Source organism: Diadema antillarum, unplaced genomic scaffold (assembly GCF_040938485.1).
Source record: "Diadema antillarum isolate AM-2024a unplaced genomic scaffold, OU_Dant_1.0 seq00001161_RagTag, whole genome shotgun sequence".
NCBI classification, from domain to species: Eukaryota; Metazoa; Echinodermata; class Echinoidea; order Diadematoida; family Diadematidae; genus Diadema; species Diadema antillarum.
The window spans coordinates 289,587-310,000 of record NW_027271970.1 but is presented as its reverse complement, the minus strand read 5'-3'; the positions used below and the strand labels follow the sequence as shown (position 1 = coordinate 310,000).

The window sequence follows — 20,414 nt, the reverse complement described above, 5'->3', positions numbered from 1 at the left end:
AAATAAGAAATTGTCATGCATCATGCATGGCCTTCAGTTTGCTGCTTATATATCTCGGATTGTTCATTATAATGGCACACAGGTTTTCTGTCGTTTTTTTTTTTTTTTGGGGGGGGGTGGGGGGGGGTGGGCATTCAAACTGCATTCATTTCCATCTGTGCTTTGTTAGAATTCAACATTTATGATGTTAAAGGACAAGTCCACCTTCACAGACATGTGGTTTGAGTGAAGGCAACTATATTAGTAGAACACATCAGTGAAAGTTTGGGGAAAATCAGACAATCTGTTCAAGTCTTTCTAAAGTTATTTTTTTTTTAGTATCTATGCAGTCACTACTGGATGAGAAGACTGCCACAGGGTATGATGTCACATGTGTACAACGATATAAGGGAAATAAAAAGAGAATTTCACAAAACTTTACTTTTTGAATAAAGTGCACATTTCCTCGACTTGTTACTGATGTATGTTAAGGATAATATTACCCCCCTTGCCATCTGAAAGAGAGAAAATGAGTGTTCTTTTGTTATGCGAGATAGGTAAAAATATGTTGAATTTTCTTTATACTTTCTTTATGTCGTTGTACGCATGTGACATCACAAGCTATAGTAGTCTTCTCATCCAGTCATGACTGAGCAGAAACTTCCTCAAACTCTTGCTGATTTGTTCCACTAATATTGCTGTATTTACAAAACCCACATGTCTATGAAGGTGACCTTGTCCTTTAAATGTGAAGCTCTCGTATCTCTACACACCATTGGGACACCACACACCCTTAATACAACTCTTCGGCTGATTAACGTTAATGGATGTTGTAGGTGAAGCGACATGCAAAATATTATAAGAAGGATGTCAAGCATGGTAGCAGTTGCCTTGTAACAATACCACTATAATTACCACAACAAAACTGTTGACATGGTATGCCATATACTTACAGTTAGACAATAGGTGTCAAACAGGTAAAGAGATTTGAACTTTCTAAAGATTTGAAGAGATTTGACTTAACTTGAAGCATGTTCTCAATTTCTTTCAATCAGTGTGTTTGGTCACTGAGGAATGGTGTGCAGATTTGCCATTACAATTTGCCATTCCACCATCACTAAAATGGAGCAATGTGAATGTGACTGTCTAAATGTATTGCATAGAAATTCACAAAATATTGGCTAAATGAAATTTCCTCCCTTTTCAGAAAACTAATATCCATAAACTTTCAAGTGCTGTTGTGAAATTCATACCAAAGATTTGTCATCACAATGATAGCAAGCAATGCATCACAACATGTTCATTATCTTTAAAAACAATATGTACTGTATATTAATATAAAAACATCCTAATGACAATGCTTTGTTTTTTTAGTCTTTTGAAATCCACATTAGCATGTTAAATGAAAAATATTCCATTCTGAGCCAGTTGAGTAAAAAAAACACAAATTATTCTAATTTGCACTTTGATTTGAAAGCTCTTGTCTACAATGAAAGATTTCAAGGATATGGCAAGTTTAACAAAACATTACATGTCATTTATAAAGTACAGCTTTAAAGCATATGTACTAAAAATTTAAAGTGACATTCACACATTCAACAAAAATTGTACTAATGCAAAGTGTTAAAATGCAGACACATAAGAAGAAAATTATAATTTTCCTGAAACACTCATTACAATCAGTCCATAAGACTCCACTATAGTTTGGTCTGTCATTAGAACAGATAAGTAACATTTTTAACCCAGCAGGGGTGGAGAGAAGCAGATATATATACCATCTATCTCTATCTGACTATATAGAAATAAAGCAATATAAAGTTTTGTCTATCTGAAGGTAAAAGCTTAATTTTCTGTTTCGAGTCAACTGCTATGTATCAACATTGCCAATTCCTTGCTCAAATTTGAGTAACAGCGACAGGTAGATCTATTTTCATTTTAATCCTCATAATCATTCTCTTTTTAGATCCGTTGGTTAATCCATCATATGCGGTACAGATGACCTTTATAACTCAAGGACTGCTCAATACTTTCTAATTAGGTATTTTTATGTTGCAATTAATGACTTTAGGATAGCATAGAGTCCTCAATTAGGATATCAGCAAATTATGTACATATCACAACCAGATGGAAAGGCCTAGTAGGATTTACTTGTTTACGACTACACATATCAACTGCTGTATCTGACGGTATCATCATGGAATGACATTGTCATATTGTATAGACAAAGGAAAAGTGTTTTTAGTGTGATATCTTGTACCATTAGCGATTCTTTAAAACAAAAGCACTCCAACATGGAACCTGCATTTAAAACGATGTCCACAGTGTAACAGTCCATGCCAACAAGAAGGTGAGAACAGCCATGCTTTTGTTTGTGGGAGACATCGACGTTGTAGTTTCTGGGGTGGTCGTTTCTGTAGTTTGGAAGAAATGATGGAAGAAAACGCCATGGAATGAAAAAAATATATATATCTAATTGTGCTTGCAGACTTACCTATGAGATGCCATCTGGCTTTGGAGAGGAAAATTTCCCTGGGCTCTATTGACATCCCAGCTTGAAGTGGAACCGATGGGTTGAATTTGACAATTTCATTTTTTTTTCATGAAAATCAATGACTTGATTTGCATGTGACTTTGTTGGCAATAGTGATTCAAGAGGCCCAACTGGGGGGAGGGGGGGTCTAGGATTGGACTTTAAATGACCCACAGCCATGTAATCTTTCTTTTCTACTATTACAAATCAAAAAGTGGTGCTGCACTTAGAAACTCTAGGAGGGGAAAATAGATATTATTTGATATGATGATGACATCTCATTAGATAGTTATTCAAGATATTTCAATTGTCAAAGTCTTCCAGTTATTCTTGGAGCAAGTTTTACAAGGCATACCACTTTGTAGAACTATTCTGATAGACCATCAATTCTATTGACCTTTCTTTCCTGACCCTTCCATTATCACATACTATCTAATTTCCATAAACACAATCATTTTGAACAGTTTCACATAGGTTATGTACTTGCTCAATTTTCTCTTCTGCTTTCACATGTATATATTTTGTATTACGCTTATTTGTTAAAAAACTGTGTATCAGAGAATTTGTGAAAGTGGAAATTTTCACCTCCAACCTGGCTCTTATCTACTAGCATTCAGTTTGCTTTAGCTTAATAATGAATACTGGTAAGAAATTTACCTCCACCACTTCAAAACAAAGCAGCATTCAAATAAGGCCACTGGTCCCAAGTTAACTTCTCCATCTATAGGCATTTAAAGCTCTTCGTTAGGGAAACAAATTTCAAACACATAAAATTGAAACATCCACTCCAGTGGTCGAGCAGAATAAACCACTCACCATCTGCATCGTGAACGATGTAGTAAGTCTCCATTCCTCCAAGGATGTGGTCGTTGACATGGCAGTGGAGCAGCCAGACTCCGGGGTCGTCGAGCACCATGTTAAGTGTCAAGAAAGTCCCTAGATTTCACACACAGGATTTGAGACATAAGGGTCATTTGACCATCTTGCCAGCAATTACAGCTCATGCTGGTAACTTTTTCACTTTCAAATTGACTGCTACCATCACAAATTCTTACTTATAATTCAACATCCACTGAAAACTGACAACATTATTTTAACTCCAAATACCACCAGTTTACATAAAAATGAGGTGATAGCTGCACTTTTCCTAAGCTTCAGCAATGGTAGTGTACAATATCTATGACATAATTATCACTATCTACCAATATCATTATTATCTTCATTAATATATCAACAAAAATAGAGTAGATTCAATAATCATACATTGATATACATGTAATATGAAATGAAATAACATAAACTTAAAGATATGACAAAAAATAAACTAGAAAAGCACTTGTAATGTATTGTTGTCCACACATGACATCATGAACTCTACTAGTCTCCTTATCCAGTCATTACAACACCAAAATTAGAAAAATTAATAACTTTTGCATTGATTGCCCGATTTTCCTTAAACTTTCACTGATGTGTTCTACTAATGTTGCTGCTTTCACTCAATCCACATTGCTCTTTGGGTTTGGGCTTCCTTTAACCTCCTCCTTCTTTGTCATAGCTCAGGTCTACCAACATTCCCACATCCAAATCAGGGAGATTCCACAAACCAATCAGGGAGATGTCTGTGTGTTACATGCATTTCAATGGGTGAAACTAATTCTCAAATCAGGGAGATTTTAATATTCTCTTATTCAGACATGAACAGATTTTGACATTTTCAGGGCGACTCCTGCAGAATCAGGGAGACTTGGCGGCTCTGGTAGGTATGAAACAAATGAAATAACACACGATATCAGACACACACCTGGTATGAGTTCAGAGACGTCCAGTCTGTTGGTATGCTCCGTCTCGTAGGTCAGGGTGTGGCCATGGAAGTGAACCGTGTGGAGATCCACTTCATCGCCGAGACCGATGAGATTCCACGCCACTCGCTCCCCAACCCTCATCTCCAGGTGGTGGAGGTTGTTGTACAGGTAGCCATTGATTCCTGGAGGGCAAAGGTCATGAGAAAAATGAGAGAACGATGTGGCCCATTGGTGCATATCCGAGCAGAGACACAATTTTTCTCATCCGAATGAAAGCAACACAAAGACTACTCTCTAAAAAAAATCGAGTGAAAATATTCACTCTTAAAGGAGTGAACACAAAAAAGAGTGAATTTAGAGTGAAATTGGAGTGAATTTCGAGTGGAAAATGTTCATATTCACTCATTTTGGAGTGACCTCATTGATCACTCGAAGATTTTGGAGAGATCCCTGACGTCACTCTAAAACGAGTGAAAATGAACATTTTCACTCAAAATTCACTCCAATTTCGCTCTAAATTCACTCTTTTTTGTATTCACTTGTTTAAGAGTGAAAATTTTCACTCGATTTTTTTTAAAGAGTACACATACATAATTTTAAAGTAAGGCTGACACTGAGACAACCTGTAAAATGGCATATCATTCACTGAAGAATAGCTGTAAGTTTACTATATGAAACATATAGTTGTCAAATTTTATACATAGTTTATTCCCTCAGGTAATGTCAACTGAAAATTTGTGTATTTTTTAAATTTAGTATGGTCATCATCTTTTCAAAGGTAAAAAAGAAGAAGATAGAACAAAAAGATAATGGTGCACAGACACATCTTTCTATTTTCATAGCATATGGGACCAAGACATGAAGAGACTTCTTTTTCATTAGATTGAAAGAAATGCACATACATTTGGGCAACAAATAGGCAAAAATCTTGTGGATTCAATTTAATAGCTGAAGGCACACACAACACCCACAGGTTCAAGAGAAGGGTAAACCTGTTCCCTGCGGGATGGAAAAATATCAGACTTTGGATGCGATCTACGAGGTTCCAGAAGACAAGGGGTTCAGATGTCATTCTTCATAGGTCTCACTCTTCTTCATCCTTCTTCTTCTCCTTCTCCTCCTTTTTTTCCTCCTCCCTTTTCTTCTTGCTCTTCTCCTACTTCTCCTCCTAATCCTAATCCTTCTTTTTCTTCTTCTTCTTCTTCTTCTTCTTCTTCTTCTTCTTCTTCTTCTTCTTCTTCTTCTTTTTCTCCTCCATCTCCACCTCCTACTCCAATCTCTTCTTCTCTTTTCAGTTAGAGTACAGTTAACCATCTGGTATGTTGCCACGCTAATTAACTGGTCTGTTGTAATTTCCCTGTGTGTATTCAGGGCAGATTACCTCACTGGGTTTTCATAGCAGCCTTCTCTTTGTCAAGAAGGAATGAAGTGGGATCCTTTGCATGCTTAAGTTTTGACTCTTTTTGCTCATGGCAATCTCCATTTCATGTCCTATCAGAGGGACAGAGTGTTTTGCTTAACTTCTAGAGGGAATGCATGAAAATTGTTCACCACGATTCAACAGACTTCGAACCTGAACCATGTGATTGCAAGGCAAACTTGAATAATATCACTCACATCAACTGTTCAAGAACTGTAATCCTTGGCAAAATTTAACCAGATACTTCACAATTTCATAGATTCCCTAATTTTTATTTCATCTTGATTAAATCTTTACTGTTGTGCTTGTAAACTTTGACTCTTTCCTTTCAGACTAATTCTGAACTTATTTGGAATTGCCTTATCCTCAAGATTGGATATCTGGGTATCTAATGTGACATATGAGTCAAAGGAAAGCTGCAGCTAGAGTAAAAACAAACCCACAATCAGCATACTTTTTGAACAAAATTACTGACTTTTCTTCCATAATTAACTTTGAAATTACCTAATACCGTCCGATGATTCTCATAGCCACAAGATATTTCATGGACACCTTCCAAAACAGAATAGTGGATGAATGATTCTGAACGCCGACTGTCCAAGTTCTTGAATGCCATATCACACGCTCAAGCTCCTCAAATGTACAGGCGATTTTGATATTTTTTTTTTTAATCCCAGCTACCAGAAAAGATGTGCACCCAACCTTGAGAATAATTTTGGTATCTTTGATAAAACTTTCCTCTTACCATGCATAAGGTTGCTTTCTTCAAAGTCGGGGTCGCTCTCGTCCACTGCGTCTGGTGTCAGGCAGTAGTGCTGGATGTTCTGCCTCAGGTACCAGCTCTTGTTTTCATTCAGGACCGAGAAGTAGAGGTGGAACTCGCGGTCCACGTCCCTCCTCCGCCCATTCTCTGTAACAGGTACGGATACCACACGTTCAATCATAAGCACTGCTTTAATTCTTGGCAGAAATACTTCAGTTTGACCTTTGGAGTATTCTCCTTGTATAATTTCCCTAGCAAGTCTGTAATTATAGGTTTGTTGACCATCTTCTAGTCACCTGAGATGAATCACATTTTTTTGTCCTTTAATGCATTATTTCACCCTCACAATTTTCATTATTAACTGCTAGTATTTCATATCAAAGATCAAGTGGAAAAAAGATTATCTTTTATTTTAGATTTTTGTTGCTCATATATGTTACTGCTATTTGTGAAAATTGTGTAGTCTCTGCCTCATAAAACACTACGAAGAATTGGAAAACTTGTGAAGGAAAACGGATACATCATTTAAGGATAAATATGTGATTTCTGAGACTAGATGACTTGATCTGTTCATCCGTTGAGAACGGACTTATTTCGCTATAACACGCATTTCCCAAAGACACCTGCCTGAGAATACTCCAGACTTGTCCTCAATGGATTAAAGGGCATGAATGAGGACTTGCACAGGTAGTCTAGAGCAGCATTGTGTAGACCTACCTCCGAGAGTCCCTGGACGACAAAGGACCATCGGTCCCACGAGACCACTATTGGTATCTTCCACCCGCAGGACACCGGAGTAGTACACTGAGGTGAGGCACGCATCTTCGGTTGCGGAAGGTCCGTGCTCTTCAGACACGTACCAGGTGTACGTCCTCTGTTCTTGGGGCTGGACAGGCGTGTCGCTGACAGTCCGATTCCCGTAAACCTCGCCCTCATTGGCCTTGTCGTAGAGGAGATTCTGGGGATGGATGCTGTACGGTCGCGTCGCCATGTTCTTGAAGACGACCTCGATGGTGTCACCGACCTCAGCCCTGATGACGGGGCCCAGCAGCCCGAGGGAGAGGTCCTCATTGGACGTCCGCATCACCTGCCGGACAAACGTGCCATCCTCATACTCTCGGAAGAGGGCCTTGCGGTACCTGCTCCCAATCATGGTATCTCCTCTATTCACAAAGACGTACCCGGGGCTGAAAATATCATGGGAACATTGACAGAGAGCACAAGTTCATAATTATACTGTTTTCATAGGATAAAATGTCTTTTAATTGTTGCTGGGGGGTTTTTTTGAGAAAAAAAAAGATATAAAGAAATTGGGGATTTGTTATTAAACATGGTGCATCATACATGTCCTAATACATTCTAGCTCATTAAAGTACAATGATAGTAAAGATATATATAGTACATGACTGCATGGCTGCGCATTAACCCATTTTTTTTTCTATAGGTCCGACCTGTCTGCTGGACCAGTAGGTACCCAGTTTTTCCGTTCTATACTGGCCCATTCCTGAAAAAAAAGTTTCTGGTCCAACAGTGATTTTTACCAGTCTAGACCATCGGACCAATGCCAGCATGCAGTGTTGCATGAGTGTAGAAGTGTCAAACATACAAAAACTGGCTGAATATACTACACAGCTGAAGAACTGCCCTGTGCTCTCTCTTTTGTGTGTTTGGTGGCTTTACAGTACATGATGCAAGATGACATTTAATGAAGTAACCACCTTAACCCATTGAGGACGGGCCAATTTCACTACAACCAGAGACTCCAACCCCAACCACCTTCTGATCTGGAGATTCTCCCGCCCGAAACCCCTAGCAAACGGGAGACTCCAAGTTGATGTGTGCGAAGCACGAACTTCCTAGGGTTCTAGATGTTCTCTGGTGCTATCTAAGGCTTATTTTTTCAACATACGATGGCAATAAGTAAGAAATCCTTTCCACCGGGAGACACAGAGCCAGGGCGGGGGAAATCAAATCTCCAGCGGGAGAACGGGAGATTTTGCAAAAATGGGTTTACGGCAGGAGATCTCCCGTCGAAAAGGGGAGAGTTGGAGTCTCTGCTACAACACGCATTTCCCATAGGCACTCGCCAGAGTATACTCAGGACTTGTCCTCAACAGGTTAATATTCAAAAAGTAAGACTGAATGTGGTTGAAAGTGAAAAGGATAAACATTCCCCAACTGCAGCCATCCTAACCTTGCTTCATCCGTGAGAGCCTGGCTCCTGACGGGGTCGTAGAGAACCGGGGTGTAGTCCCACTCCACCTCCACTGCTCCGATGAAGAACCGCCTCACTGTACCACTCTCAGGGACCACTCCATCCTCTGGCCCCGTTTCCTGCTGGTTGGAGGAGGAAGAGGGGTCTTCTTCTACCTTGTAGAGTGCATACATGCCATCCACAAGATGTGTGTTTGTGTGGCATTCAATGAGCCATGTACCTAGGTGTAAAATATATTGCATGATTAAATTGTCATGATGATAGAAACAATTATGATATTTGATAAAAATGATAACAGCAGTGATAATATTGTGAAATAATGATGGCACAGATGAAAATCAAGCTGGGGATGATGATGACAGTGAAATGATGATGAGATATGATGATGTTGATGATGGCGAAGGTGATGATGATGATGATGATGATGATGATGATGATGATGATGATGTTGCTGCTGCTGCTGCTGATAATATGCATTAATCTTGTTGATGATAGTGATAATAACCGGTCATGAAGAATATGATAATGAAGCTGGTGATGACGATGATGATGATCAGGCCTGGCGATACGGTGCAGTTAACTCTGCAAAAAGGGGCGTAAGCTTTTGAATTCATAACGGTCATCGAAGCACCGTGCGGAGCGAAGGACAAAAAAAATTCTCCAAAGTTCACCTCCTCGTATCTCCCTTATTTTACCACCAAATCCTTTGAAACCTCACACATATATCTAATATGGATATATATCTTCCTTCATATGATTTTTGGGTGAAAATACTGATGTATCTTTCGAGATATGTGTATTTTTCGGTTTGAGTCGACCGTGGGAAAGGGTTACGATTATTTCCCGACATAAGTCTGCGCCTACATGAATATGCATTTGATTAACATATTGCTAGTCTGTATACACCAGACTCACTACCTGCGTAGTCTCGTGTTTGCGCAATTGGTAGTTAGGTGAAAATCAGAGCAAAAAGACAAAAGAATTTAAGAGAAAATACTGCACATGCACAACTAGATCATCCTCCTGCGCATGCGTTCTCTACCGGTCAGTGCACGCTTAGCCAATCAGCGGTGTCAGGTTTGGCGCACGGCGACAGGGTTTGGTTTTTGGTCCACAGGGTGGTGAGTGGGCGAGAGACAAACCCTGGAATGTGCGTCAACTGCTTCATGCAGCACAAAAACCGATACATCGGACGGCGTACTGCTTATGCTTTGGATTTTACATGGGTCACTAGTGACAGTGATCACAATTTTTACCGACATATCCGTGCGCCAAATGATACAGAAAAGATATTTGGAAAACAGTATGGATATACTACCATAAGTCATATACCGAAGTTTCATATTTGGGCAATGAAGGAAAATGTGAGAAAAAAGCACTTGTTTAGAAACCAAATTTTCTGATTTGGAAGCTAAGTTTTGACATTATTTTCACAGGTTTACTTTCAATAAAACCCCAAATAACTAACATTGCGAGTTAGAGGACAGTTTCTCCTTCAATTTGCTGCATAGATTTATTCATTTGATGGCTTCTGAGGTGAGATATTGCAATTGTCCTGCAACACTTACCCAGCGGTTTTATGCACACAAGCTGTTTACTTTATGCAAATGAGGCTTCGAGGTCATATCTATGCTTTTGGCGAATTAATTGCACCGTATCGCCGCACCTGATGATGATGACATTGGCTTTAATAAAGCTATGTGGTGATTATGATGATGACGTTAAGGATGATAATGATACAGTGTACTAATGATGATGACAAGGATGGTTGGTAATAATGGTGATTATGATAATAATGCTGCTGCTATTGATGTTGATGACAATGATATGATGATGATGATGATGATGATGATGATGATGATGATGATGATGATGATAATGATGATGATGATGATGATGATGATGATGACAGCCAAGTAGGCCTATTGACTGGTACAAGTTTGTACATTTGTTTCTCATTTGATTCAAATAATTAAAGAATAAGAGGGTGAATCATTCTGGTGTGCAGGACTTGTGCAGAACACATGACCTGTCATGTTTACCAAACAGCTGTTTCCATTTCCAAAATGGCAGACACTATTTGCTTTGAGACTGCATACATAGACTGTATCATACAGTAGAGAGCAAATCTGGTGACCTAACTTAGATGCTCGAGTAAGAAGAAGAGACCCAATAATCACCATGTTACATTAGTCTGGTGAAACAAGGTAGAAATTTGTGAAATGTGTGTTTCATACTATACAACTGATCTATGCATGCGGAATTTGTCAAACACTGGCACAAAATAAAAGTTACTTACATACAATAGGCCTATACATAATGTTTTGAATATCAATTCAAGCCTTTTATGTGGACTGTCCCCCTTTCTGACCAGAAAGTTCTAATATGGATAACCAGATATGGATAAACATTTGTATGGCATATTGATCTGCAATGTTTCATGCATCTAAACTGCTATTCTTCGTATTTGGTTGCATGAATAAAGATCACTATAATATTGTCTGAACATACATCATGTATCGAAATGACATCTTGAGCCCTGTCTTGACATACAAAATAATATATTTGTTTGCATGTCCTCATTATATGTGGTGCAAGTAGGTGGGGCACTTTTATAAACTACCATAGATAGGAATCAAACACGATGTAAAAGCACATTGTGCAAAACCCGTGCGTAGTTTATACTGCCAGAGAGATTCATACAATATATATTCATGAGCTCAACTCATAAAATATGATGCTGCACAAGGTATGATGCAACCATACAGTTATTGTAGATCAAGACATTGTGTCTATGTGGTTTAATATCATACCTCGTATTTCCCTACATCTAGGAAATATACAATACTGTACAACATGATATTTTTAATAGCAGAATGAAATTTTCACGAAGTGCCTCTGGCATTCAATGCATAAAGTGTAGACAAGAGCCTTTGCATGCATTTTTTCGCAAATCTTGGCTCTCGCAAAATTAAAATGTACATGAACATTCATGGTTTTACACTAACTTGGTGTATCTGAGAGCACATAATTTATGAACATAAACTCACCAGGGTTTCTGGGTGTGCTCACAAAGGACTGGGTGGTGCCAGGGAAGAGGGGCACGCTGTCCACTCTCCGCCCCTCCCAGAGGAAGCTGAGCTGGTGGAAGTAGGCTGTGTGCTGGTCTGTGTCCTTGCCCAGGTCGAGAATGTGCCAGGCAACCCTTTGACCCGAGGTCATCACAGGCTGAGGCAAGTTGGCGAAAGAGAAACCATTGATACCTATAGAGGACAACAAGCAGGCACAAATAAAACAATCGTAGTTCCAAGCAGGAACAAGAATTACTCTATTTCTGTCTCTTCTGTTTCAAAGCTCTAATTAGAAGTTTACTTCCATATCTCACAAAATCAGAAATATCTCAAAGACAAAAAACAAAGAAAACCAACCAGACCAGAACATTGGCTTCCTGACAGCCTAGGTTTTTGAGACATCAGCTATGTAGTGCTGATGATGTCACACATGTCAAACATTGTTTTTAGACTCAGTACCTCAAATTTGAAACACTATGGCAACATAAATCATTTCAGGATCCGGACATCTACACATGACGCACTCAAGATATAACACCTTTGCAACCAGATTTTGAAAAAAAAAGACTTGCGAATCTATCTTGATCTCATATCTATTTTCATCAACTTGAGATATTTCAGAGTAAAGCTGTTGAGAAATAAAGAAAATAATTAAGATATGTGTTATAATTTCCATAATATCTTCAAAAATATTTCTTTTGATGCAACAAGAGCAGTATCATTGTAAAGATTCATTTCTCTCTATTTTTTTATAATGAACTTACTTATTTTCTTTTAAATAGTGTTCTCCTGCTTTTTTATTCAAACAAAGGATATTAGTATTAGATTCACTCATTCATTCACTCACTCAGCCAGTCATTCATTCATCATTGACTCATTCATTCACTAATTTATTCATTTATTCATTCATTCACTCATTCATTGTTTCATTCATTCATTGACTCATTCATTAATTAATTCATTCATTCATTCATTCATTCACTGATTCATTCATTTATTCATTCACTTATTTATTCATTTATTCACTCATTCATTCATTCATTTCTTCATTGACTCATTCATTTATTCATTCACTTATTTATTCATTAACATATTCATTCATTCCCTGAATCATTCATTCATTCATTCATTTACTCACTCATTCATTCACTTATTCATTCATTCATTAACATATTTATTCATTCACTGAATCATTCATTCATTCATTCATTTACTCACTCGTTTGTTCACTTATTCATTCATTCATTCATTCATTCATTTGTTCATTCATTCATCCATCCATCAATCCATCCATCCATCCATCCATCCATCCATTCATTCATTCATTCAGACAATCACAGAGAGATGGAAAGAGACTGCACCTGTCAACAAATTAGAGCTCATAAAGTCTCCATCTTCAGGATCAGTTGCACAGGAAGTAAAGTTGGCGATGTTTTCATCAATGTACCAGCTGAGATTTTCATCGAAGATCATGAAGAGGAGGATAAACTCCTGGGCAACGTCAGTCTGAAATCGAATGCAATATCAGCTAAATGTCTTCAGTATCTAAATTGCACGAGTATCAAGAGCATTTCAAACCCTTTGGATGGAATATTCTGTATGTTGTCCGTATCGCATCTCTGATACCAGTTAGAAAATTCTTCACTGCAGCCCTGGCAATATTCTCTACTACCTTTATCAGTGTCGTCCAAACTACACAAACATTGCATTATAAGTATGTGGGATTCTGATAAGATTAAAAAACATATTTGTTTCTTTTCCTCATACCCTCTGGCCGGCATCGTTCAGGGTGCCTTCCTTGCAGATCAGGAGGGGACCGACCAGACCCGAGTAGAGGTCCCGCACTTCGTCGAAGGCTGATGAGTAGGTCCAGACGAGGCACTCGTCATCCAGGTCCGTGGGGCCAAACGAGGGAGGTACGCTCCACTCGTAGACGTACGTTTCTCCGGGTGCTACGGCACCATCCTCCCGAGAGGCAGCTGCAGAAAAAACAGAAAAACTCTTTTTTAACCCTTACTGTTCTTTGTTTCCTGATTCGCTGATGCTGGAGTGCTTTCTTTGCTGCTCGGCACAGGCGTCTGGAACTATTGTCAATGAATAGACCATCTCCTGCTTGGCAGAAGGACGCTAGCATGAAATTTGGGTTCCACGACCATTGCCCCCGCGACAATTGCTCCCATGAAATATTTGCAAGCTAAGCCAAACATAACCATTTCATACCCTGATCCTACTCCTCACATCAAACTAAACCTAAAGCCCTATCACAACCCTAACCCTACATCCTTGGAGTAAATCTGACCGGTTGCAGTAGCAAATGTTGTGCCACCTGAAACTTTACCACAAAATCAAATTTTTGTTCATAATATAATTTGACACAGTTTTGAAAGCTCTTTCATTATACGTGTATAATTCAATCATCATTTGTTCGTGATATTTTGAGCTTGCAAGCCTGAGGGCCCTGCTGCCGGGCAGGCGACAAGATATTACATATAATCATCTATATAGGACGTTTTAGCGGCGCATTAAAAACGCGTATTGTTGTCCGCTCAATTTTTAACGTTCAATATCAGAGCATATTGAACGAAACGCATAGGCCAACGTATTAATTCCCCATAGGCTACCATTGTTACTTGCCGTTCAAGATCACACCGTATTGCGCGAGCGCTTGCTGAGTGCGTTGACGCTTGCTACTAGTGCGCATCATTTTGTTACATCACAAGTGCGCATAATCTTCATACTAGTTGCTTTATCGCTTTATACGCAGTTTTAGGGGCTTCCCCTTTTCAGCGCTGGGATGCGACTGCCGAGTTAACTTCAAATACGAGTAGAAGCCCGGTATTTTTGTACAGTTTATGCTTTCTCTACATAATTGGAGATGATAATATTGGATGGCATTAATTCATGGAATACCAGGGAATATTGCACTCATTAGGGCCAATATTGCACTCGTCTTCGATTCGTGCAATATTGGCCCTAACTCATGCAATATTCCCTGGTATCCCATTCATAGCCATCCAATATAATATAAATATCATCCTGATCCCATTGTGTCCCCATGACTTTCCTCTTGGACCGAGGCACATTGCGGCACCTGACTGGGCTTCCTAACCTTTACAACTATGTCAAGTTTGGATGGTTTACTAAATATTATTAAAAAAGAGTGGCAAGTTCAGCTACATTCCTGAATACGTGAAAGGTTTATCTTTTTTTTCTGGTAGATTGTATGTTTATCAGTAAGCTACTATGAAGGGGAGGGGGGTGGGGTGGCTGTACACATTCACAAATTAAAAATTAGGGCAGTTTCAAGGAGGAAATTCGAGGAGATACTTGTGTATTACATGCATTTCAATAGGGTTTAACCCTCAGTGTTTGTGTGAGAAATTTAAGTCATTGGCACAAATGGAGTTAATAATTCCCCAGATCAAGGAGGCTTTTTATATATCGCCTGATTATTTTCAGGTAGCCTCCTACAGAATTTAAAAGGAGGTTTGGCTGCTGGGAGTCTCTTAAATTCTTTTCACATTAGTTAATGCAAGAAGGAGTTGATTGCTTTCTGTTTCATTGAAACAATATGCAGATCTCTCAGAGCAATATGGCCGAAGATAGAAAGCATTGTATTTACTGGCTGAAGTTACTCAGTTTCAATCAAAGCCTGTCAGGCACCCACCCCCCCCCCCCCTGCAAAAAAAAAAAAGTTAACCATTTGAAGACTTTAGTCCCAAATAAGCTTGAGCAGCTGTCTATGGGAAATTGGGGTTATAGCAATTATGGTGCACCAGTTGCAAGGAAGTTAGATACTCAACAATTCTAGAAACTTTGTATGAGGGTAAAACAGTCACATAGAATTTAACTGTATCACTTCTATCCCCCCCCCCCCCTTCTCCTAGCTCCCCCTTTATGTTATACCAAACAGGCAAGATAATTTCTTTCTCAATACAATGGATGGAATTCAGTGAGACAAGCAATGTGACCTTTGGACTCTAGTATATCAAAGAATTGACAATGGCTCAGATTAAATGTGATTACATAGTACATAGTACATAGCTAAGTTTGTAGATACAGTTCAGGGGACAAGGTGATATTGAAAGAGTTTGATATGTACGCAAGTGTACTCGAATCAAAATGCAATAGAAAAAAATTGGGTTAATAGCAGACAAATGAAGGACTTCCAACTTTACTAGCTCTTCATCAGTCAGAGTCTGTAGAAATTGGTTTTATAGACTTATAAATGTCCAATAAAAGCATCAGTTTGTGGAATTACTGATTCAGCACAGCATGTGCATCAATTAAATTACATTAACCCTAACCAGGCCGGGCTTTTTGGAGTGTTCTGTGGCCGAGGGGGGGGGGGGGGGGGGGGGGGTTGATTCAACCCCCTCCCCCCCCCCTCGGCCATCGATCGCGCAGTCGCCATGGAAATTGGCACATGCATTACCTGTGGCGTAATCTACCACATCATACAAAAAGAAATGGAAATTTTCTTTATATTAATTTATTATGCTAATATATGCATAAAATCATACATTTTGCTCTGAATCAGAAAGTAAAGGTCCTAGAATCCTAATTTTTGGTTATAACATTCTTTGTAGCATTCCTAACAATGTACTTGAAAAAAAATCTGGTATCAAACTTAAATACATCTCATGTATTTTATTGTTTTATGAATTTCTTATGTATTTCTTTGTCTTTCGACCTTTTGTTTTTATCATTTATTTTGCAAAATTTATGACAGAACTTTTTCAAGCATAATTATGCTAAAATTAATTGATGTCAGCCTATGTAAGTGAAAATAATCATATCTTTATGAATAAGGTGAGAAAACTCCATTTGCATAGACTTTATACACAAAATCACGTTTTTGCGCCATTTTCGGTCTGACGGGCTTGTATAAAAGGTCGTGCAGCGACGTAACGGTAGGCACGATTTTCGCAAAAATGGTATCAAAAGATGTGCGAGACTTGAAAGTAAAAAGTCAGAGAACGGCGCGGTCAAAAACTTTCGCTTGGCGGAATAGTCACAAAAAAAGTCGAGGGGGGTTGATTCAAACCCCCCGGCCTTTTTAGGGTTAATCAATACATAGCTTCTAGATTGTTACAACTTCTTCTTTTCTATTTTTATTTTCATTCATTCATTCATCAGTTCATCAATCCAACAAGTCTTTCAGTAAACCTCTTATATTCACTAACTAAAAATCATTATTTTACTTGTGTTCCTAAGGTTGTCTATAATTATAATTGATAGCACTGCATAGTTTTATGATAGAAAATTGAGCAAAACAACTAGAAAGCTTGCCTGCTCAATCTTCTCCTGACATACATTTTTAAGCCTAAAGACCCATGCAGGAAAAAGGGATCAGGGAATTGAATTGATAACTTAGCATTAGAGAGCTCACCAAAGGGCAAATAGGTAAAAACAATTAATGAATTGAAATATGGTATGTCTTAGTGTATCAACTGCATTGTATTAGTCACAGCAAAAATCCTGGCCAATTTGATGGAAAGAATGTATATTACAGATTTAGATTTTGATATTCATAATGACACCCCTGCACCTATATATCTGAAGGTTTCATTTCAATAGAATCTGAGTTTTGATTAGAGTTAGTTTATGGAAACAGTTAATTTAGTGATGATTATATTATACCCATGATAGTGTGCCATGCAGTGCTCAAGATAGCAGGGGGGGGGGGGGGGGGGGGGTAAGGAGGGAAGTGACATGCCTTTCTATGTCAGCAAATCAAGATTTTACACCAGCCAACATGCTCCCTTATGTGCTACTAAAACATATTCCTTGGAAGATTTGCCAAAAGTAGACCTATGTTACCTTCATGAGCATAAAGTTTGCTGTTATTGATTACAGTACCACAACCGAACCCCTGTTTTTACGGGTCTTCCTTTCGGCAAAAAAGAAAGAAAGAAAGAAAGAAAGTCGAATTATAGCACATCAGTAATGTGGTACAGTGGTAAACTGGCCAAACAGGTTCAGGATAATGTACCGTCAGTGCCGTCTTCATAATTCATCCCCTCGTTGGTTTTGTTGTAGAGCACGCCTTTTGGATGGATGCTGTGGGTGAAGTTCCCATTGTTCCTGAAGGTGACGCGGATGGTGTCGCCGACCTCCGCGCGGATCACCGGACCCAGAATGCCCAGGTACTCTTCCGCGGAGCTGCGCTCAATGACCTGGGTGAACTGCTCATCGGTGTACTGAACATACCTGGCTTTTATGTAGGAGCCAGGAATTCTGTTACATTCATCGGAGAAGAAATTGTACGACGCGCTGTGAAGAGAAACAAGGCGAAAGCAAGACAGAGTTTGTAATATTCTGGTTTTCACTCAGCTCTCATATCTGTTCTCAATCCCTTGTGAAGATCAATATTCTCATGTGAGTTATTTGTGGTTGATCTGCCATAATTTAGCATTTACAGAATTTGTATGAGCGCGTTTCACTAAATGAGGTAAAGATGTATCTACTTCGTTCAAATCTTTATTATAAAATATATTTTCATGTTACCATTTAACAAAGATACAAATGACAACTTTTAAGCATATCCACAGGACCTACAATGACACACAATATGGCATGGTCAAATGATAACATTGATTATCATTATCTAATGATAATGTAACTCTCCTCCCCCCGAAACCTTAGGATGTCCCCTTGCAGATTTTTAACAGTTGATAATTTTCAATATAAAACAGCATACGTACAGTGCTTATTCATTGGAGATCCAGCTGGTAGATTCAAATAACCTTTCCTCCAAGGTTTTCTCGATATAGATTAAAAGAGTATGCGTACTGACAAAATAACATTGGAAAAGAGACAGTTGGGTAGAATGGGGGTCCCTGTCTTGCAGAGTGTGCAATTCATTAGGGGGGGCGGCAGGGAGGCTTGGGGCCCTCCACTTTTTGTGTACCACACAAAGGAATACAGAAGGTGTCATCACTTTGCCCCCCCCCTTTTTTTGAACGCAGAAGTACGTACATTGTAAGTGGCACTAAAAAGAAATAGGTAAGAGGTAGAAATCTTGAAGTGTGAGTGCGATAAGGTTATGTTTACTAATTGCGCACTAAAGACCCCCCCCCCCTTTTTTTTTGGCTTGTCAGCTGAAGAAACCCAAAAGTGGAAGGGGAGAGATGAGCTGAAGACCGTTTTTTTTTTTTTGCTTGCTTGCTTGTTTGTTAGCTCTAAAACTTGGAAGTGCCCCCCCCCCCCCACTTTTCAAAATGCTCTGCGGGCCCTGCAATTTACTACCAGCCTGTCACTGTTGGAAAATGTCTATCGAAAACGTGTTCAGATAGGGTAGATTTTGCACCTGTCTGTCTGATTGAGTGGAGTGTTATCCAGACCGTTCATTCCCGTTGGGCCGTAGTTCCACACCTGCGGCTCAGCGGCGATGAAGTACTCCCTCGTTTGGCCAGAGAGCGGCTCGGGGGTGTACCCTGGTCCACAGTCCTGATTCACTCTATACAAAACTTCTGCTCCAGCTATAGACAAGTGTTCAATTGAAAGAGGAATTCATCATGGTCAGACTGTTTTTGTTTTGTTTTATTACCTCCGCCAAGCGAAGAGGTAATATGTTTTCTTTAAAGTTGGTTTGTTTGTTTGTCCATGTGCAAAATAACTCAAAAAGTTGTGCAAGGATTTGAATGAAACTTGCAGGAAAGGTTGAGAGCGACACAAGGACTATATGACTAAATTTTGGTAGTGATCCAGAAATGTTATGGATTTTATGAATGATTTTTTATATTTTGGCAGGTAGGGTCAAATCGTGAATGAACTTGGGAGTTCAATTTGCACATTTTTGAGGTTTTCATACGCGCACTAAAGTGCATGCTCTAGTTTCTGCAAGGGCAAGTAGCTGAAGGTTTATGACGTGACAAAGACTTCTATATTGGGAAATCGGAGGACTTTCCAGCATGCATACGTACTGTATGGGTGGAAATCACTGATCTCTATGAAAGGGCAAGTAAGATCATCAGTGGAAAGTAGCTGGTTTCAATTCAATTCAAAAATCTAATGAAATTTCATTACCTATCGCACATTTTCATTGCCAATACAAGTCGAAGGAAAACAAAGCATGTAAAATAAATTACAACAATATTATATATACAATAACATAGTTACATAAACATATGAAACTAATTGTTCAAAATGATTGTTATTGGAAAAGAGAGGCCCACTTTAAAGACGAGCTTGTAGAAAGCTTTTTTCCGCTTTACTCCATGGGTGTGTTCAATCTCAAATTTCAAAGTTTGCCAGAGCAATTAAAGGGGCATTCCAGACGATTTTCATAATTTCACATCGCGTAGTACATAAATCGACAGTTCCATGTATGGACTTGTGGAATTTATTGTGGTCCTTGAGCAGAGAAACCAATACTCTGAAAATCTTAAACAAATTACACTGAACAGTGTTGATGACATAGAAGCCTCAATTATTCAGAAATGTAGCAGTGTAATGCCATTACAATACCACTTGCTTAACAAATTCACCTGTGTAGAATCTATGCATACCTTCTTCTTTTGTTCTGCTTCCTTGAGCCACAACTCATGCATTCTTATAGTGAGGCTGCCATGTCATCATCCTTGTTCATTGCAATTTGTTATAAATTTTGAAAACATTTTCATTCCTCAT

At 38.9% G+C, this 20,414-nt stretch overlaps 1 protein-coding gene across 1 annotated transcript in view; it reads right to left on the bottom strand.

Annotated features, from left to right (window-relative positions):
- Positions 1 to 2,259: 2,259 nt before the first annotated feature.
- Positions 2,260 to 20,414, bottom strand: part of LOC139744329 (hephaestin-like protein) — a 59,981-nt gene continuing 41,826 nt past the window's right edge. Inside the window, exons 8-18 of the mRNA XM_071654770.1 lie at positions 19,093 to 19,264; positions 17,776 to 18,056; positions 13,548 to 13,759; positions 13,142 to 13,286; positions 11,760 to 11,972; positions 8,689 to 8,929; positions 7,212 to 7,681; positions 6,477 to 6,641; positions 4,311 to 4,493; positions 3,326 to 3,445; positions 2,260 to 2,390 (exon numbers count right to left, since the gene is read on the bottom strand). Coding sequence (XP_071510871.1) covers positions 2,284 to 2,390; positions 3,326 to 3,445; positions 4,311 to 4,493; positions 6,477 to 6,641; positions 7,212 to 7,681; positions 8,689 to 8,929; positions 11,760 to 11,972; positions 13,142 to 13,286; positions 13,548 to 13,759; positions 17,776 to 18,056; positions 19,093 to 19,264 — 2,309 coding nt within the window. The 3' untranslated portion in view covers positions 2,260 to 2,283. The remainder of the gene's footprint in view (positions 2,391 to 3,325; positions 3,446 to 4,310; positions 4,494 to 6,476; positions 6,642 to 7,211; positions 7,682 to 8,688; positions 8,930 to 11,759; positions 11,973 to 13,141; positions 13,287 to 13,547; positions 13,760 to 17,775; positions 18,057 to 19,092; positions 19,265 to 20,414) is intronic.